This window comes from Rhinopithecus bieti, unplaced genomic scaffold (genome assembly GCF_001698545.2).
Source record: "Rhinopithecus bieti isolate Rb0 unplaced genomic scaffold, ASM169854v2 scaffold_71387, whole genome shotgun sequence".
NCBI classification, from domain to species: Eukaryota; Metazoa; Chordata; class Mammalia; order Primates; family Cercopithecidae; genus Rhinopithecus; species Rhinopithecus bieti.
In genome coordinates this window covers 444,338-463,432 of record NW_016826726.1, presented here as the reverse complement: position 1 = coordinate 463,432, position 19,095 = coordinate 444,338, and the positions used below count along the sequence as shown (strand labels likewise).

The following is a 19,095-nucleotide window of genomic DNA, read 5'->3' as shown; positions in this document are numbered from 1 at the left end:
TTCTCTTTGGTCTCCTTGTCCATCTGGCAGCACCAGCCTTCTAGTCGCTCCGTTTCTGCCTGCAGCAGCTTTAGGAACCAGTAGCCGTCTCGGCGGCAGGCCCCTGGCTGTGCTGGCTCTGCTGGGGAGCTGGAGGAGGTCTCAAGCCAGGGGTCGGGTGGGGGCAGCGAGGACACCTCTAGGGCAGGATCGCTGTTGTCTCCATAGGAGAGGTTGCGCTTGATCTGGGCAATCTTGGGGGCCTGCCGGGGACCGGCATCGACGCTGATGGAGTTGGGGTGAGGGGTACAGTCCGGGAGGCTCCTCTCAGATGACTTACAGCTTGAGTCATTGGCATCCTGGGTATCCGAGTCTGTGTCCCGTCGGGAGGACATACTGTGAGAGGGGACGCTGCTTCTGTGGGTAGGGGGTGGATGGGGTGGGGACAGGAAGGAGTGAGTCACCAAGACGGCCAGAGACCAGAGGCCGCCTTGACCCGGACACACGGGAGACAGAGAAACGGATGCATCATCTGCTCACCATGCGCCTGAAGCGGGTCCCACAGCCCCCATCTCATTCTTGGCTCAGCCCTTGCCCCATCCCGCCCAAGCCCACACGCACACACACACGAGGACAAGGTCATAAGGTTGCCTGTTTACTGCAGTGGGGCCAGGAAGACCACCAGCATCAGGGCAGCTGAGGCCATGTCCCGGCCCAGCCGTGGCCCCCGTGGGTGACTGGTCTCACAGAGCAAGTGCTCATCTGTCCACCCGCCCACCCCTGCCCAGCCTCCCATGCGTGGGCCACCACCCGCAACCCAAACCCAGCTTGGTTATTAGAAATCCAGCAAGGAGAAGTGGGTTAGGGAGAGCAGGAGAGGTGAGAGCGGAGGGAGGGAGAGGAGAGGGGAGAAGCAGCCGCCATCTCTGTCCGACTTACCGCCAGTCGTCCTCTACCTGAACCCCGATGGACTGGAATTTGGTAGCGGGACTGGGCTCCTCTTTTGGCACTGGCTGAATGCAGTCAACCTTATTGAAGGACAACGACAGCAACGGCACGGAGACAAAGACAAAAATAAAAAACAAACACCACACTTGCTGCTGAAATTCACATTAGTGGGACGACGCAAACGGACGTGTGGACAGACAGACACGAGGCATGCGGACACTGCACGTGGGCCCGAGGCCGGACCAGGTTAAGCCGGGCACTGCTCATTCGCGTGGAGGCGGGCGGGCAGGTGGATGGGAAGTGGGATGGGGTGGAGATGACTGGCTTTCCCTACTCTGAGGAGGGTGCCATCACATCGATCGCTTTGGGTCCGTTGTCCTCCGAGAGGTGGGAACCGTTCCTTCTAGTCCTCTCCTTCACACGCATCAGAGAGAAAAAAAAAGGACGACGAAAGAGAAAGAAAACACACACACACACAAAGCCACAGCCGTTATCTGGTGTAGTTGAAGCTGGCGGCTGTCTTGAGGCAAAGATCATTCCCCAAACCCTGTGGTGGAAGCCTGGAGGGCAGGCCAGAGGTGCCTGCACTAAGGGCAAACCCTGGACAGCAGTTCTAGATTCAGAAACTGCCATCCAGACAGGAGCCACCGAAGTCCCTGGGCATTATTCATACTTGGCTGAGGTTACCTTTAGCACTGGGTAGCCCTGGGGAGCAGTAGGAAGGACTGGGGTCAGGGCCAAGTGGAAAGCTGTCACTCCCTCCACTCCTGTGAAGTGGAAGGAACAGGACAACAGTGATGCCCTGCGCCTGCCTTTCTTCTCTGGGACAAAGGTGCCGGGCCGTAGGGCAGCCAGGCCAGCTTTCCTATCATCACTCAAGAATGAGGGAGAACCCACACTCAGCCTAGGGCATGAGGCACCAAAGGGTTCAGGGCATCCTCAGAAACTGGGGACTCTTCAGTCTCTTGGCCTTGTGGAGAGAAGTAGGGGCCAGGGAAGCTTTCTGGGACAGGGATGCAGCCACATTTCCCCTCGGCAAAAGCCGGCTCAAGGAATGCAGCATCACTGGATCTCCAAGGAGCTGCAACGAAAGCAAGAATGGGGCTGGGGTGAATCCAGGGAAAGGATGCCCAGGACAGGCCTAAGAGAGTCTTTATCCCGGTGTCATTTTCTGGGTGAAAGGAATCAAGGGTAGTCCTAACTCTTAGGCTTTCCGGGAAGAGCATCTGGTTTGGCCAAAAAGAGGGTGGGGCTGCCCAAAGATATGGGTGGTCAGGACAAAGGGTCAAAGATCAGGCTACTCTCTGTGTTTCTGAGAATCCCACCTGCAGGGCAGAGTCTGGACACCTAAGAAGCCCAGAAAACAGCAGAGTCTCCTGGCCAACTCTCTCCCTGTTTATATGTGGGGAAGCAGAAGCCTAGAGCTGCCTCTTGGTGGAAACAAGTCTAGGCAACTGCAAGAAATTGCTCAGTAAGCCTTCTCTGTTCCATTCAAGCTCCACTTTGTGTCCCATGCTCCTGCATTTCAGTGCTTTGTTATCAGCTGGGCCACATCCAATTGCTCACGGGTGGCTGGAGGAGTCCCCTGCCGCCTGTGCCACAACACACAACGCCTCATCCTCCCTGACTCACCCCCTGGGCTTGGAGGGGGCCTGTCTCCCTGCTCACCCTCACCCACTGTAGCTGCCCCTTCCTCACGGCCCTGAATGTGCCCTAGTTTGGTCTGCAGCTCCAGCCAGGGCAGGGAGAGTCCACTCAATCTGGATTTAGAGAAACTCTTAAAAACTACAAGGCAGGGCCCAAGTTTCCCCAGCTCAGCAAACAAGACAGATTATTGATATCAGGTGCATGCAGGAGTGCAATGAAGTAGTGGAGGGGAAGCTGGCACACCTGCCCTGCTGTGTGCCGTGACTATGGAGGGCCTGCTGACTTTGGCCACCTAGCCCTGGGGGAATCATCGCCTGGACCCTATCCCATGGAGGGAGGCATTGAGACCGGTATCACCTTTCTCAATGACATGAGCCTGGTCCCTCAAGCCACCTACCTGTCCCCAAGGCCCGAGAGGGCTCTGGGCAAAGTTCCCCTCGAGCAACCCCCATGGCTCAAGGGCCCTGGGTCCTGGGCCCCTGGCCCATCAGCGTCTATGCTCCATGCTGCTCCTGCTGCCAAGCGGGGCTATGGCCTCCGCACCCGAGCTGACCTTGGATTAGAGAACTGTTAGGCCAGTCCCGCCTCCCACGGGCCAGCTGGCAGGGCAAAGGGTGGAGTGGACAGACAGACAGTGGACAGGCAAACAGTGGACAGGAGATGGCTGGCTGAGTGTAACTACATTCACTGGGACAACCCACTGGAGAAGCAGAAACACATGCCCGCGGCTGCTGACCAGTGGCATGTGTGGGCAGATACCAGTGAGGCGTGGCTATGGGTGGAATTCGGTTTGGCCACTTGGGGCTGATCCCCCAAAATAGAGAGACAAACCACCTTTTCCCAGGAGACCTAGTGGGCCTCCACCAGATGTAATTACACGCAGGCAGGTGCACGGAGTGGGCTGAGGACACACAGTGCAAAAGGAGCCCCTACTTGTATTCCTATTGATGACAGTTTCCTTTTGGGGGTGGCCTCGGCGTGGGACTCAGAGCTGGTCAGCGTCCCTTGTTCACTTTTCAGAGACGCATGTTTTGGGGGTGGCTCTGCGGCTTCAGGGGCTGGGACGACTCCACCGCGTGTCACGCTGGGCGGTCGGGTACTGCTGTCCAGGCTGTCCGATGAGTTGCTCAGGCCCGACTGGCTAGTCACCTCACTCTTGTGGTCCTGGCTGTCCAGGTAGGTGTCCTGGGCAGACTCAGTACTGCTCTGGACTGTGACTGAGATGAACGGCTTTGAAGTGGTGCGTGGAGGGACCGGTGGCGGGGTCTTCTTATACGCCACTAGGCATGAGGAACCTGCAGATGGATGAGAGAAGGGCAGGGGAGAGGTGAGATGGTGAAGCCCCCAACCCTCTCAAGCCCCTTCCAGTGCAGAAGCCCTGCCTGACTTGGCCCTAGTTCTGGCCTTAGCCATTCTGTCCGCAAGGATTTCTGGAGCAGGGAGAATAAGGGTCAAGATAGCAACGACCAAGACAGACACACACAGGCCCTACCTACCCTCATTCGAGACAAAGTCTTGAGGGGATGCCACCACTGGACAAAGATATCCCCCACGTCAGTCACACACAAACTTTATTACCCAGCAGGGGCATGTGCTAGGTGAAGTGTGTGGGGCCACAAGGCTCTGACAGACCCTGACCCACGTCGTGGGGAGGTGGTGACAACCGAGCAGATGTCAAAACAGCTAAGGAATGGTTAACCTTGCTATCTTCAAGGTCACTGAGAGACTCAGTGCTCCCCCTGGTCTTTTCCTTCCACACCACCTTCCCTCTCCCTTATTCCCTCTGCTTGGATGCCCCTCTCCATCTGGTCAAAAATGAACACATCCAGCCGGGCACGGTGCCTCACGCCTGTAATCCCAGCACTTTGGGAGGCTGAAGCGGGCAGATCACCTGAGATCAGGAGTTCGAGACCAGCCTGACCAGCATGGAGAAACCCTGTCTCTACTAAATATAGAAAATTAGCTGGGCGTGGTGGCACATGCCTGTAATCCCAGCTACTCGGAATGCTGAGGCAGGAGAACTGCTTGAACCCGGGAGGCGAAGGTTGCAGTGAGCCGAGGTTGCATCATTGCCCTCCAGCCTGGGGAACGAGCAAAACTCCATCTCAAAACAAACACACACACACACACACACACACACACAAAACACATCCTTCAGGGTCCAGCTAACCCCCTCCCCTATCTTGCCATTCCTACCCCACCTCTTCCTCCTTATGGGAAACCCTGTACACTGGTCTGCCTCCCTGTTCTCCACTGGTCCAACTCCCTGTTCTCCACTGAGATTCCCAGAGCCAGGCCCTGCCATGGGTAGGAACCTGAGCCATCTCTGAATCTCACCCCGATCCCAGCCAGGGGCTGACCCACAGCAGGGGCCCAAAACACCAAAGGCCCACTGCTTGCTTCTCAGACGATGAACTCTGTTGGCAATAGAAAGTGCTTTTCCAACAGTGGCTACTTGCTAGGAGGGTGAGGTTGGATCTAGTGCCTTTCTCAGCACCTTAACTCCAGCTGCCTGTTGCCCTGTGAGAACCGAAACAAGCCCCTACCCTGGTCTGGGCCCACAAGCCAGATAAGCCCTGCCTTCAAGGGGCTATAATCATGGTGATGGTGATAACCCAGAGGAAACTCAAAAAACAAGGCCCAGTATCATAGGAGCTGTGGACAGAGGACTGCAGAAACCACCCATCTGCCACTATGAGATACTATCACATAACCTATCAGAATGGCTAAAAAGTGACAACATCAAATGCTATTAAGAATGTGGAGAAACAGTGATACTACTGTCATGGAAAACACATTGGCATTTTCTTATAAAACTAAACATGCAGCAGGGCATGGTGGTGCACACCTGTAATCCCAGCTACTCGGGAGACTGAGGCAGAAGTTGCAGTGAGCCGAGATCATGCCATTGCACTCCAGCCTAGGCAATAAGAGCGAAACTACGTCTCAAAAAAAAAAAAAAAAAAAAGTTTTGGTAGAGATGGGGTCTCACTATGTTGCCCAGGTTGGTCTCAAATTCCTGGACTCAAGGGATCCTCCTGCCTCAGTCTCCCAAAATGCTAGGATTATAGGTGTGAGCCACTGTGCCTGGCCTATAACATTCTTGAAGTGACCTAATTATAGAGAACAGATTAGTAGTTGCCAGGGGCTAGGGCAGAGGAGGTCACTAGGGAGAGGGTGAAGGGGAGGGCAGGAGGGAAGTAGGTGTGGCTATAAAAGGGTAACAACAGGGACCCTTGTATGAAGTGATAGAATAGTTCTGTATCGAGTGTGGGGATGGTTACATGAATGCATGCATGTGATAAAACTGCACAGCACTAACACACACATAAGTGAACACAAGTGGAACTGGGGAAATCTGAATAAGGTGGGTAGATTGTATCTATTGACATTCTGGATGTGAGAATGTATTACAGTTTTGCAAGATCTTACTATTGAGGGAAATTGAGTAAAGGGTACGAAGAACCCCTCTGTATTATTTTTACAACTGCATGTGAATCTACAATTGTCTAAAATTAATTTAATTTTTTTTTTTTTTTTTTTTTGAGACGGAGTCTTAGCCCTGCCGCCCAGGCTGGAGTGCTGTGGCCGCCCTCCAGCTCACTGCGCAAGCTCCGCCTCCCCGGAAGTTCATGCCCACTTCTCCTGGTACTCAGCCGTCCCGACGTAGCTGGGACCATACAGGCGCCACGCCCTCGTGGCCGGGCTCAGTGTTTTTGTTAATTTTTCTAGTAGAGAGGGGTTTCAGCGTCATAGCCAAGGATGGTCCCTCGATCCTCCTGACCTCGTGGATCCCGCCGTCTCGGCCCCTCCCAAAGTGCTGGATTACAGGCTTGACCCACCGCGCCCCGGCTAAACCTCGTTCTTTTTTTTTCTTTTTTTGCAAGACGCGAGTCATTAGTTCTGTCGCCCAGGGGCTCGGACGCAGTGGCCCAGAATCTCAGCCACTGCAACTCCGCCTCCGGGTTACCCGCCATTTCTCCTGCTCCAGCCTCCGACGCCAGCCGGGCTACAGAGCGCCTTGCCAACTCTCGCCCCGGCTAGTTTTTTGTATTCTTCTTTTTTTATTATTTTTTTTCCGAGGCGGACGTCTCGCTCCTACTCCGCCCAGAGCTGGAGTGCGTGGCGGATCTCAGCTCACTGCAAGCGTCCGGCTCCTGGGTTCCCCACCATTCACCTCCTGCCTCAGCTCCCGAGTCAGCCTGGGCACTACAGCCGCCCGCCACGCGTCTCGCGGCTAGTTTTTTATATCTTTATAGTAGAGACCGAGGGTTTTCCACCAGTGATTTAGCCCAGGATGGTTCCGATCCCTGACCTCGTCGATCCGCCGCCGGTCTCGGCCCTCACCAAAGTGCTCGGGATTACAGGCTTGAGCCCACAGTGTTGAGCCACAGTGCCCGGCCTAAAAATTTAATTTAAAATAATCCATCTGTTCATCCAATAGACATCTATGGAACCAAGGCCTTGTACTGGATTCCAGGAAAGCCAGGAGCCCTCATCAGCAGAGAAACAGCTCTGCAGTGAGTTATTTGAAAGTAACACATGCCACGATGTTAAGCCCAGGGAACTGGATGCTGTGCCTTGTGCCCAGCCTAGTCCAGAGGGGGACAAAGTGCTCTGAGTTCCAAGCCAGGAGCACTCACTTCCTACTCATCTGTTCGAAATGTCCCAGTCCTGCTCAGGCCTTGAGAAAACTCAGGGATCCCCCAGACACCTGCATCTCTGGTTACCAACCAAACAGCAGTGTGCAGGCAGAAGGACAGCCACCTGTCTGGGCCAGAAGAAAGGCAGCAGGGAGGCAGGAGGCAGGGCTCAGGTCAAAAGGAGTATGGCCCTCTAACACAACATCCTGCGAGAGGGGGGACAGGCCTGCTCAGCGAACAGGAGCGCCTGCGTTCAGCTGGCCACAAGGCACAGGCTGTGGGCCAAAAGCTGGGTCATTTACTAAGCTGTGCTCAGCAGCTTTGCGGCTTTGTAATGTAAGCCTCAGTGCCTGTGAGGTAGAGATCATGATTATGCCCACTTTGCAGGTGGGGTACGTGAAGCTCAGGAAGGTTAGACAACTTGCTCAGATTGCAGGAGTAAGCAGCAGCCGCGTCTGCTCCATGGCACAGCCCCCTCACTCTGCTCTCCAGGCCTTGGGCCCCTCCTCGCTGGGCTGGGCTGCAGGTGTTTGGGGCCTTCACTCATCACCATACCCCTACAGCATCCTGCTGGGCCCTGGGACCAGTCTGCAGGGGTACACCAAACCAAAATCTGACTGTGGGAGTAGAAAGGGCCTTGACTGAGGCTGAGGCCGAGGCCTGGCTTCCAGGCTCCTGCTTGCCCTCTGGACTTCTCAGTACTCTCATCTGTCCCAGAAGCCAGGGTGGGAGGGATTCTCACTGGGTCACAGCATACTGTATTCACACAGCCCGTGACAAACTCAAAGCACTGTCCCATTCATCCTTTCCCTCAAGGATGGGTTTTGGAGCCTCCCATCACTGTGACTGCAGGGAAGATCCCCTCTGTGAATGCCCTCTCCACAGATGCCTGAAATTCTCTAATTTGAATCATTTTGGTGGTGGTAAGGGTTCAGAAGCCAGGGGGCAGTGTGGAACCAGACTAGCCTGAGTTCAGGTCCCAGCTCTGTCACTGACCTGTTGTATGGTCCCAGTTTCCTCCTTGTAAAAAGGGCGTGATTACGTAGGTTGCATTGCAGAAGCTAAGGCTGGGCCAGGCCTAGGCTTGGCATGACTCCTCATTTCTGGTACAGAGGCAACTGGGCCTGTGGACAGGGTGGGGATAGGGGGCAAGCCAAATTTCTACCACTCCCCAGCCACTGGCAGGGAGTCTGGTCTGGTTCTCCGACTGGCCCAGGAACAATTTCCCCTAAGACCTGGACGTTCGTTTAGAGCAGTTCTTGAAATCTATGGCCACCAGTGCCCAGCAGAGATAGGACTAACTCATTGAGGATTTCAGGAAAGGAATGCATTTGTTTGGCCTAAAGTTCCAAACAAATGGGGTTTTTTGCCCTAGATTAGAAAACTGAAGCCAACCTCAATTTGCTCAAAATGTTTAAAGGGGTATATATCTCCCTTAGGAGGGCAGCAGTTAGTATAGGGGAGCAAGAACTGGGCATTAAGCCTAGCTTAGGCTTTGTGACACCAGAGTCCTTGTTCCCATCTGTGGGGTAGGGATGACACTGTCCATGAAGAGTGTCCATGCAGCATTCACGGGGGTCTGGTGGGGAAGAGGCACACCTTCTTCCCCATGTAAGACAATAGGACTGCCCACAGCCAGGGTCTGGACAAAGGATTGACCCTCCAGCCTCACTCTCAGAGCTGCTGGGCTCACAGTTCTACTAAGCACCCTCAGAAGCCCTGAGCTCTGGCCTAGGCAGCCAGTTATCAGAGGGAAAGGTGACCCAGCCAGAAAGCAAGTCCAGGCCTGATTTGATAAGAGGAAAGTGAGCTTATCTTGGATCCTCTATGTCTCCTGAGGCCACAGTCAGATAAGTGGTGTTGACTAGCATACAAGATGTGGGGGCTTCAGGGGCTCCCTGGGGGGCAGGCACCCCTCTGCTCTGAGTATTGCCCCCCTGGAGCAGGGAGATGGGACCTAACCTTGTAGAGGAGAGCTCTCATTTCAAGTGTGTGAATGCAGGAAATATAGTGAGGAAATACCTCGCCCCCACCTCTTCCAATACCTCACCCCGGCCACTTCCTCCCCTGCTGGGGCCTTCACACATACTGTTCTTTTGCCTGGAAGGCTTCCCTCAGCTACTCACAAGTTTCAGAATTTCTTCCTCTGAGAGCCTCCCCTGACTGCCCTCTCTTCTTCCACCTGGGAATCTCCATCAGAGCACTGACCACATCAGTCCATGGGCTTGGAGGAGTCACCTGACAGCTACAGGCCTGGGGCAATTGAGGGAACTCTGTCCTGCCAAATCATGCCACATGCTAGGAATGGGGTTATGCCTCAAGCACAAAGGTTCTCAATAATTTGTTGAAAGAGAAAATAAACCTCATTATCACTACAAAAACCCTCAGTTGCAAAAAACCCAGATTATTTGGCCATACAGCAAAGGCTCCCAACACTTTAGTATCCAAGGTTCTAGGGCCCCTCCCAAACCTGAGCCCTTTCTGCTTGGTCCCTGCCCATCCATCTCGGCAGCTTCATCTCATGATCCTCTCACCCCCTAAGCATACCGCCCCCTTCCAGCTTCAGAGAACCAAATGCACAGTGCACCATTCCCAAACACAGCACACCTCCGTGCGTCCAAGCCTTTACATGGGCATGGGTTTTTGCTGGAGCCCCCTTCCCCTGTCCTCCATGCTTCCTGTCATCCTGCCAGCCCCTAAACCACAGCACACGAAACCACCCATCCCCGTCCCGTGGGCTGCATGCTTGCCTCTCCCAACCCCCTCTCAGCCATGCAGGTCCCTCATGCCACAGCCCAGACACAAGCCAGTTGTACGATGCATCCTCTGTGCAGCCTGCTCCCAGCCCCAGATATCTAGCCCAGCCTCTCTGCCTCCCAGCACCTAAGTCTTTGCTTTTTCTAGAGAAGCTTCCTTATCTCATTATTTCTGTCTTCTACCTCAAGATTTTATCATCCAAACTGTATTTATCAGGTCAGAATGAATTTGTTTCTCCATTTTTTTTTTTTTGAGACGGAGTCTTGTTCTGTTACCCAGGCTGGAGTTTAAACCACCTCCCAGGTTTAAGCAATTCTCCTGCCTTAACCTCCTGAGTAGCTGGGATTACTGGCGTGCACCACCATGCCTGGCTAATTTTTGTATTTTTTAGTAGAGACGGGGTTTCACCATGTTGGTCAGGCTGGTCTTGAACTTCTGAGCTCGTGATCTGCCCGCCCTGGCCTCCCAAAGTGCTGGGATTACAGGCGTGAGCCACCTTGACTGGCCTGCATTTTGTTTTTTATTGTAAAGGTTTTAAGATGGCCAAATACTCAGGAGTGGCTGTGACTCCATTTCCTGAGGGATGTGGAGGACACAGCAACCCCAAGAAGCTAGTCCCCTGCATGTGTCTTTGGAGGTCAGGCTGAACTTGGTCCTGAGGCCTAACACAGGCCTCATGCCTGCTGGCTCCCAGGTGATGAGGGGGCAAAGGAGAGGCGGTCTGAACTCCTCAAGAGGAACAGATGCCATGGGGCCACAGACAACCTGGAAGCCATGGCTCAGGCTCTGCAGCGAAGGCAGTGGGGCCAGGCTCAAGGCCCCCATGAATGGATGAAGCTGACCCCAGAGACAGGCAGACTTCCTTAACTCCCTTTGCTGGTACTGCCAAGCTAGGGAAAAGGCTCATTAGTGGGAGGGCTGAGGGCTGGTAAGATCCCACTCCTTCTCCCAGCCAGCAAGTAACTTGTCAAACCACACAGCTAAATTGGGCAACTCATCTGTGTGCTACGACAAAAACACAGCTCAAAGACTCCCACCCACCCAGCCTCAAATCCCTCCCTCCTTTCCTCTGTTTCTTCAGCCCAAGGCAGAAGCAGCTGGGAAGAGAATTCCAAGCAGCTAGGTCAGGATCAGGGACAGATTGCCTTTTCAAGTCACTTCTCTGTTGACTGTCCATGTGACCCTCTCCTTTCCCACTGTTTCAGTCTGAGAGCCACCTCCCTCACTGAGCCTTAAGAATTAGCAACACTGGCCGGGCGCGGTGGCTCAAGCCTGTAATCCCAGCACTTTGGGAGGCCGAGACGGGCGGATCACGAGGTCAGGAGATCGAGACCATCCTGGCTAATACGGTGAAACCCCGTCTCTACTAAAAAATACAAAAAACCAGCCGGGCGACGAGGCGGGCGCCTGTAGTCCCAGCTACTCGGGAGGCTGAGACAGGAGAATGGCGTCAACCCGGGAGGCGGAGCTTGCAGTGAGCTGAGAGCCGGCCACTGCACTCCAGCCTGGGCGACAAGCAAGACCCCGTCTAAAAAAAAAAAAAAAAAAAAATGGATTAGCAACACTGGCTGGGCACGGTGGCTCATGCCTATAATCCCAGCGTTTGGGGAGGCCGAGGTGGGTGGATCATCTAAGGTCAGGAAATCGAGACCAGCCTGGCCAACATGGGGTAACCCCATCCCTACTAAAAATACAAAAAACAGCCGGGCATGGTGGTGCAGACCTGTAATTCCAGCTACTAGGGAGGCTGAGGCAAGAGAATTGCTTGAACCCAGGAGGCGAAGGTTGCAGTGAGCTAGGATTGCGCCACTGCACTCCAGCCTGGGTGACAGAGCAAGACTCCATCTCAAAAAAGAAAAAAAAAAAAAGAATTAGCAACATCAAACTTTACTTTCAAACTCCAGCAAGAGGGACTGGCAGCCCCTCTCACAGCAGCATCCTCCCAAGTCCCTCTGGAGATCCTCCTCTGCCCCTCACAGCCAGACCCCTCCCATCCTTATCTTCTCCCCCTGATCTGCAGCCAGCTTCCCTGAGACTACCACAGATGCCCTCTGGCCTTCCGACCTCCTGTCCCTCCTTCCACCCCAGCCATTTGAGGAATCCAATCATTTCACTGTTTGAAACCATTCAATGGTTTGTAGACTTGGAACAAACCAACCCTTCAGTGGGAGCATTCAGGGCCTCCAGGATCCGCATTTACCTCAGACCCCAACATTCACAGAAGCCAAGAAGTTAAAAAGGTGTCAGGCTGGTGAAGACAAAGCCACAAAGCTCAAGGAGCTAGCTCTGTCCTTGGAGCCTGGTCCAGAAGCCAGGATGCACTCCCATCGGTAATGATTCTGATGCTAACAGATGAGCTTACTGAGTGCTGACCATGGCCAGGCCTGAGCAGTGCTTCATATACAGCTGATCCTACTTACTAATTCTATATGTGCAAAATTACCTACTCACTCGAATTTACTTGCAAAACCAACACTTAAGGGGCTCGCAGACGTGTGCCCGCTGCACACATCCCCAGCTGAGGTGGAACAAGGTGACACTCCACCTTCTCACTGCAGCTCTCATACTGTAAACAAGTATCCTTTCACAGGTCTATTTAGTGCTATACTTTTCCCATTTGTGGGCTTTCTGTTGGTGACTTCACTGTTTAGAATGGCCCCCACATAGTGCTGAAGCACTGCCCAGTGTTCTCAGTGCAAGAAGGCTGTGATGTCCCTTATGGAGAAAAGTGTTAGGTACGCTTCATCCGTGCATGAGTCATAGTGCTGCTAGTCATGAGTTCAATGTTAATGAATCAACAGTATATTAAGTAAAGAATCTTTCGGCCGGGCGCGGTGGCTCACGTCTGTAATCCCAGCACTTTGGGAGGCCGAGGCGGGCGGATCACTTGAGGTCAGGAGACCAGCCTGGCCAATGTAGCAAAACCCTGTCTCTACTGAAAATACAAAAATTAGCTGGATGTGGTGGTGGATGCCTGTAGCTATTTGGGAGGCTGAGGTGGGAGAATCACTTGAACCTGGGAGGCAGAGGGTGCAGTGAGCCAAGATTGCACCACTGCACACTCTAGCCTGGGCAATAAGAGACCTTGTCTCAAAAAAAAAAAAAAAGAAAAAGAAAAAAAACTTTCAACAGAGACACACATAACACAAGGTTATGGACTGACTGGTTGGTTGGTAGAAATGTTATGACCACAGGCTTGCAGTGACCCTGTATTGCCCAAAAGAGCAATGGTTTAGCATTCACTATGACTCTGTGACCTACAGTGAATGAGAATCTACTTTAGCTATCCTTTAGCTGACTGAATCCTCAAAACCAGTATGAGGGAGGTTCCCATTTTCCCAAATGTAAATGCTCCATTTTACAGAGAGGTGGAGATTTGCATGCACTCACCTCCCAGCTAGGCAGTGCTCAGGCTGCAGCCTGAAACCAGGGTGCCTGAAGGCTGACCACTACCTGATGGCCCCTCTGCTGCACTAACTGCCTTTTACTTGGCAGTTGTTTTACCCCTAAAAATAGGATGCGATACTCAATGCGCTCCGGGGAGGAGCCAAGGAACTGACAGGCACGAGGTACTTTTGGATCTTGGGGTGGGCCCATGCCAATTTGTTACCATGGTTTCTGGATTAAGGAGAAAGTGATTGCCTCCTGGGAGGCAATCTGGGGGCCTTTCTGGAAGACACTGAGGTTGCCTGCATCTAGATGGATAGCCAGAGTCACTGAGTGGCAAGGAAATACAGAGCTTTCTGGTGAAGGGATCCTCTGTGAGCAAAGGAGCAGAGCAGGACAGCCCAAAGCATGGGAAGACAGATGCTGAGTGGGGCACAGTTTGGCGAAACGTAACTTAGGTACCTTAGCTGGTGGAGGGAGGATAGGGATTGAGGCAAGGAGATCCAAGGAAGGCTGCCTCCTCTCAGGACTGTCAGCTTCCTGGGGCTGCTCTAAGCAGCAATGGGAACAGAGGCACCTTCTTCCTGCCATAGCATCCCATTTCTTATGAAGTCCCTCCAGACTGGCCCATGGGCAGAGGATTTTATAGTGTACAGACACTGACAGCAGTTAGGAGGGAGTATCACCTACTATCTCGAGAGTCCCAGTGCACTAGGCAGCTCTGCCAGGGAGTGCCAAGGCCATTCAGGCTGAGTATGTCCAGAATGAATCTGAATCCTCTCCTCCTCCACATCAGCCTTGCTCTCCCAGAGAGGGGCCCTGAGCACTCAGTTATCCCCTCCTTTCACCCTCCTACATCTGCAAAGCCTCACTCCTCTACCACAAAAACACAGCTAACAGAGACCAGCTTCTCCTTGCCCCCACAGGCCTGGTCTTTTGCTTCCCTGTTTTCTCTATGGCCCATCTTACCCACAGTCACTCTTGGAACCCTGACAGTTTTTAATAGCTCAAACTGGATTGCTTCTCCCCTTTTCTAAAGCTTTTCAAAGGCTCCCCATTCTAGGCCGGGTGAGGTGGCTCACGCCTGTAATCTCAGCACTTCGGGAGGCTGAGGCAGGTGGATCACCTGAGGTCAGGAGTTTGAGACCAGCCTGGCCAACATGGTGAAACCCTGTCTCTATTAAAAATACAAAAAATTAGCTGGGTGTGGTGGCACATGCCTGTAATCCCAGCTACTCAGGGGGCTGAAACAGGTGAATCACTTGAACCTGGGAGGTGGAGGTTGCAGTGAGCCGAGATTGTGCCACTACACTCCAGCCTGGGCAACAAGAGTGAAACTCCATCTCAAAAAAAAAAAACGCTCCTCATTCCATGCAGAATAAAATCCACATTGCTCGCCTCGGCCTACAATAGGAACTGGCCCACCCACCCCCTCCCTCATTCCATTCCAGCCACACCAGCCTTTTGCTATTCCTCAAACGCTCCAAGTATGCTCCGATGTGGGGCCTTTGGACCTGCCATGCCCTGTCTGAAACGACCTTCACCCTCATGTTGGCATGTCTGCTCCTTCTCATTATTATTTTAGGTTCAGCTCAAGTGGCATGTCTTCAGTGAGGGCCTCCCTGACCACCCATCTAAAGCTGTTATTCTTTCATTAAGGGCTCTGCTTGTTTCATTCAAGCACTGGTCATTTATTAGCTCACATGTCTTTGGTCTCTCTCCTCTACTAGATAGGGAACCTGAGTATCTGATACAGGTCCCTGATGGTGGGGAACTTGAGTATCTCATATAATCATGGTGCTTTCTCAGTAGCAGGCTCAACACATGGTTGGGCTCAGTAAATACTTACTGAACGAATGAACAAACCCCTATTTGACAACTGGGTAAACAGAGGCACAGGGAAGCAGAATGATTTATTCCTGGTCTTTTAGTTTGGATCTAATGCCCAGGTCCAGGGCTTTGAACTTCCTTCAGATCACGCGCCACTACACACAGCAGCACAGTCTGGTGGGAGGTAGAGCCTTGAGCAAATCTGCTTGCAGCTGGGCAATGAAGCTATGGGAATGAGACTGCAACAAACCTTCAGCACTGAGCAATGGAAAGTGTGTGAAAAATAATCATTTCTGAAAGGTGGCAGAGAAAGCATGTGGTGCTTCCAGCAACACTTTCCAGGCAAGATGTAGGATTTGTACAGATTTAAAAGAATCATTACTGCAGCCCGGGCCAGGGGCTACTTTATCCTGACACAGCTCTGAGAGGAGTGGTAATTATCACTGATGCTTTATAGATGGGAGAAGAGGCTTTTTATTCTTACGACTGGCAGTGCAGAAAGCTCTGCTCTGCAAGGTCAGGCTGCCAGGATCTAAAATCAATGCTCGCCATGGTAGGCTGCGTACTCTGCACAGGGCCTGAGTCCCTTCTGGGCCTTAGTTTCCACAGCTGTAAACTAAGTGGGTTGTCCCTGAATGGAGGTCACAGTTCAAATGTGTACAGGGCATCAACCCTTTCTGGCTCACAGCTGCCATGTTGGAGACCAGGGCCCAGCACTGTCAGAGCTGCCAAATGTACCAGAAATCTGGATTTTAAAATATACATTTCAAATTAGCCGTTTTTTTTTTTGTTTTTTTTTTGTTTTTTTTTTTTGAGACGGGGTCTCACTCTGTCAGGGCTCACTGCAGCCTTGACCTCTGGGCTCAAATGATTCTCCCACCTCAGTCTCCCAAGTAGCTGGGGCCACAGGCATGCACCACCATGCCTGGTTCATTTTTAATTTTTTTGTAGAGATGGGAACTCACTATGTTGCCCAAGCTGGTCTCAAACTCCTGGGCTCAAGCAATCCTCTGGACTTGGCCTCCAAAAGTGCTGGGATTACTGGCATAAGCCACCTTGCCCAGCCAAAGAATTTGAACGTTCCCAGCATATAGAAAAATGTTTAAGGTGATGGATATCCTAATTACTCTTACTTGATCTACACATTATATGGATATATTACAATATCACATCTACCCTGAAAATATGTATATCTATTATATATCAACAGAAAAATCATCTGAGAAACAGTCAGTGGAAAAAAAAATCAATTGGCAAAAAAACTCTGCATTTTCAAATGGTGTTAATTCATAATTTTAAGAAATACAATGCAGGTACGCATGCAGCAGCAGTGGCCTGTGGTACACAAGTCTATGGACTGCTACAGCAGCTGCCCCAGACCTCCTTGCTCCTTCTAGGGCTCCAGCCCCCTTCTTTGCTCCCCAGGAAGCCTGTCCATAAGAGCCTCCTCTTAGCCCGGTGGGAACCTTGAGGTGGAGAAAGCCAGGAAGAACTTCTAGCGGTGTCTCAGTTCCAGCTGGGTGAAAGCAGAGAAAGTCCCTTTTGGCCAGAAGGCCAGGTCTGGTTTCAGGCTCTTGGCACCAGGACACAGGTGGCAGGAAAGCTATATCCAGAGTGCAAACAGCCACCCTCCTTCAGGGGCCTGGAGCAGAGGCCTGAGAGGGACCTGCTCAGTTGCCAGGGCAATGCCTCCACCCCACCCCCAGCTGCTCCTTTAGGAGAGCTGCTCACTCCCCAACTGGGGTCAAGTGTATGAGGGGCTTTTTTCCTGACATGTTGGGGCCACAAGAGTGAGAGAAGAGGTTAAGCAATGCCTCTAGGCACACCTACAGTCCAGGGTGGCAGGTCCTCAGTGGGTGGGAAGCCGTCTGCTGGCTGGGAGACTTCAGAAGCTCCCAGACATCTCCCACTGACAGAGGGCTTGACGTGAACTGGCCTAGCATGAAGCACTTTAACTATATAGGCTCACCAACTCTTCACCAGGCTTACCATTCTGATTTCAAGGAGAAAAATAAACAAACAAAAAAAAACCCCTGAGGCTCAGAGAACTGAGTAGCCCAGGATTACACAGACAGGAAGTGGAAAAGTCAGAATCTGAGCCCAGGCTTTCCGCCCAGAACCAGTGCATTTAGCTGCTTTTTAGCCACGCCCTCCAGGGCTGGGAGTTAGGTGCCACCTGCCAGAGCCTGGCTGAGATCCGGGCCAGGCCAGTTCCCCAGTCAGGGCCTAAATGGGCCCTTTATTCCTGGGGTCCTCAGGCAGGGTTTGACTATTTCCTGACTGGGTTAGAGGGTGGCAGCTCTGGCTTTGCTGACCATGAGGACAGGGGCCTGGTGACCCCGGTGCAGAACCCCAGCACATGGCTAAGGCACTCCCTCCCATAGCTGAACTCCACCTCCTCTAGCCCCAACCACTGACCTCCAAATAGTATGTCCAAATAGCATGTAGTTTCTGAAAAACCATTTCTACCACCACTGCAAACATATCCAGTAAGCAGCCTGTTAGGAAACATCTACTCCTCACCCATTCTGTATTGGAATCTACCACAAACATCATTTTATTTATCCTCAGAGACCCACCTACAGAGTCTGCAGTGGCCCCTGCCCCAGCCCACCCTGGACACCTTATTACCAACATCCCTAGGAGTCCAAGCTTTAAAGAGATGGTAGCACCCAAGCTACTGTTACTAAATCACAATCTTGTTTATCAAAGCTATAACCAACTTGGGCGGGCATGGTGACTCATGCCTGTAATCTCAGCACTTTCAGAGGCTGAGGTGGGAGGATCACTTGAGGTCAGGAGTTTGAGACCAGCCTGGCCAACATGGTGAAACCCTGTCTCTATCAAAAATACAAAAATTAGCCGGGCATGGTGTCTCATGCCAGTAATCCCAGCTACTTGAACCCGGGAGAAGGAGGTTGCAGTGAACCAAGATCATGCCACTGCACTCCAGCCTGAACAACAGAGTGAGACCCTGTCTCAGAAAACAAAAACAAAAACAAAAAAACAAAAAACCAACCCACTAGAAACAGGTGCTAGTGAGCAGGAGAAGCTGCCCAGTTACAGAGCTGCCTCGGCTCCAGCACAGTGCAAAAACTTGACATGTGCAGCCTCTGTTTGGTCTGGTGAAGGACTGAGGGTAGAGAATGCAAAATGTGGCTTTTCAAATACTGGCTCTATCATAAGAGCTTTGCTGCTACCTTTCCAAAGCCCTAAGATCCCAGAGCCTAGACTGGGAAGTTATTACTCGGAAAGAGCCTCAAAAAAAACTACCCTCACTTCTGGAGGGCTGATGTCAAACCCTGGTGATAGGTCACAAAAGCCTGGCTTTCACAAACTGTCATAGGCCCTGTGTCCAGCATGCAAAGCCAGACACTGCCAGGCCCTGTACACCTCGATTTGTGGCCTCTTTCACCATTCTGAATGACCAAGCGAATCCCAAAATAGAAACACAGTGTTAACAAGCTCATTCACTGGGCCTGGAGTGGCAGGTGGCATATCAGGTGACAGGAGTAGGAGCCAAGATCCCCAGGCAGCCAAGAGTCGGGATGAGACGAATAGTGCAGGACTGAATGGGGAAAACCATGAGTTCACTTCAGGTCAGCAGAGGTAATGTTGCCTGCCTCTGTGCCAGACACGCCCTGGGGACAGAGACACAAGAAAGGAGAGGGATTTTTTTCCCCTCAGAGCTTATATTAAGACACTGAGTTTGGGAACCCAAGTAACACAATTACACAAGAAAAGCGGCATATGTGGAAAAATGGCTTAGTGATGTCAGCAGACCACAGACACTGTTTAAGGATGCACTGTTACAGGAAAGTCACAGGATCAGAGAGGGTGCAGTCCCCACCAAACTCTGGATAATACTGAGGGTATCATAGGTAATTCCAGGCAAGGGATATCG

General features: G+C 52.3%; 1 protein-coding gene across 2 annotated transcripts in view; it reads right to left on the bottom strand.

Annotated features, from left to right (window-relative positions):
* DLGAP4 (DLG associated protein 4) overlaps positions 1–19,095 on the bottom strand; it is a 174,404-nt gene that overhangs the window by 36,100 nt on the left and 119,209 nt on the right. Inside the window, exons 7-9 of one of the 2 annotated variants that reach the window (XR_001883682.1) lie at positions 3,508–3,869; positions 919–1,007; positions 234–396 (exon numbers count right to left, since the gene is read on the bottom strand). Coding sequence is in view for 1 of the 2 variants with exons in the window: in XM_017863514.1 (XP_017719003.1) it covers positions 60–396; positions 919–1,007; positions 3,508–3,869 (788 nt within the window). In the remaining variant the exon portion in view is untranslated. Of the gene's footprint in view, positions 1–59; positions 397–918; positions 1,008–3,507; positions 3,870–19,095 lie in introns of both variants that reach the window. The other variant, XM_017863514.1, reaches the window with a different exon arrangement.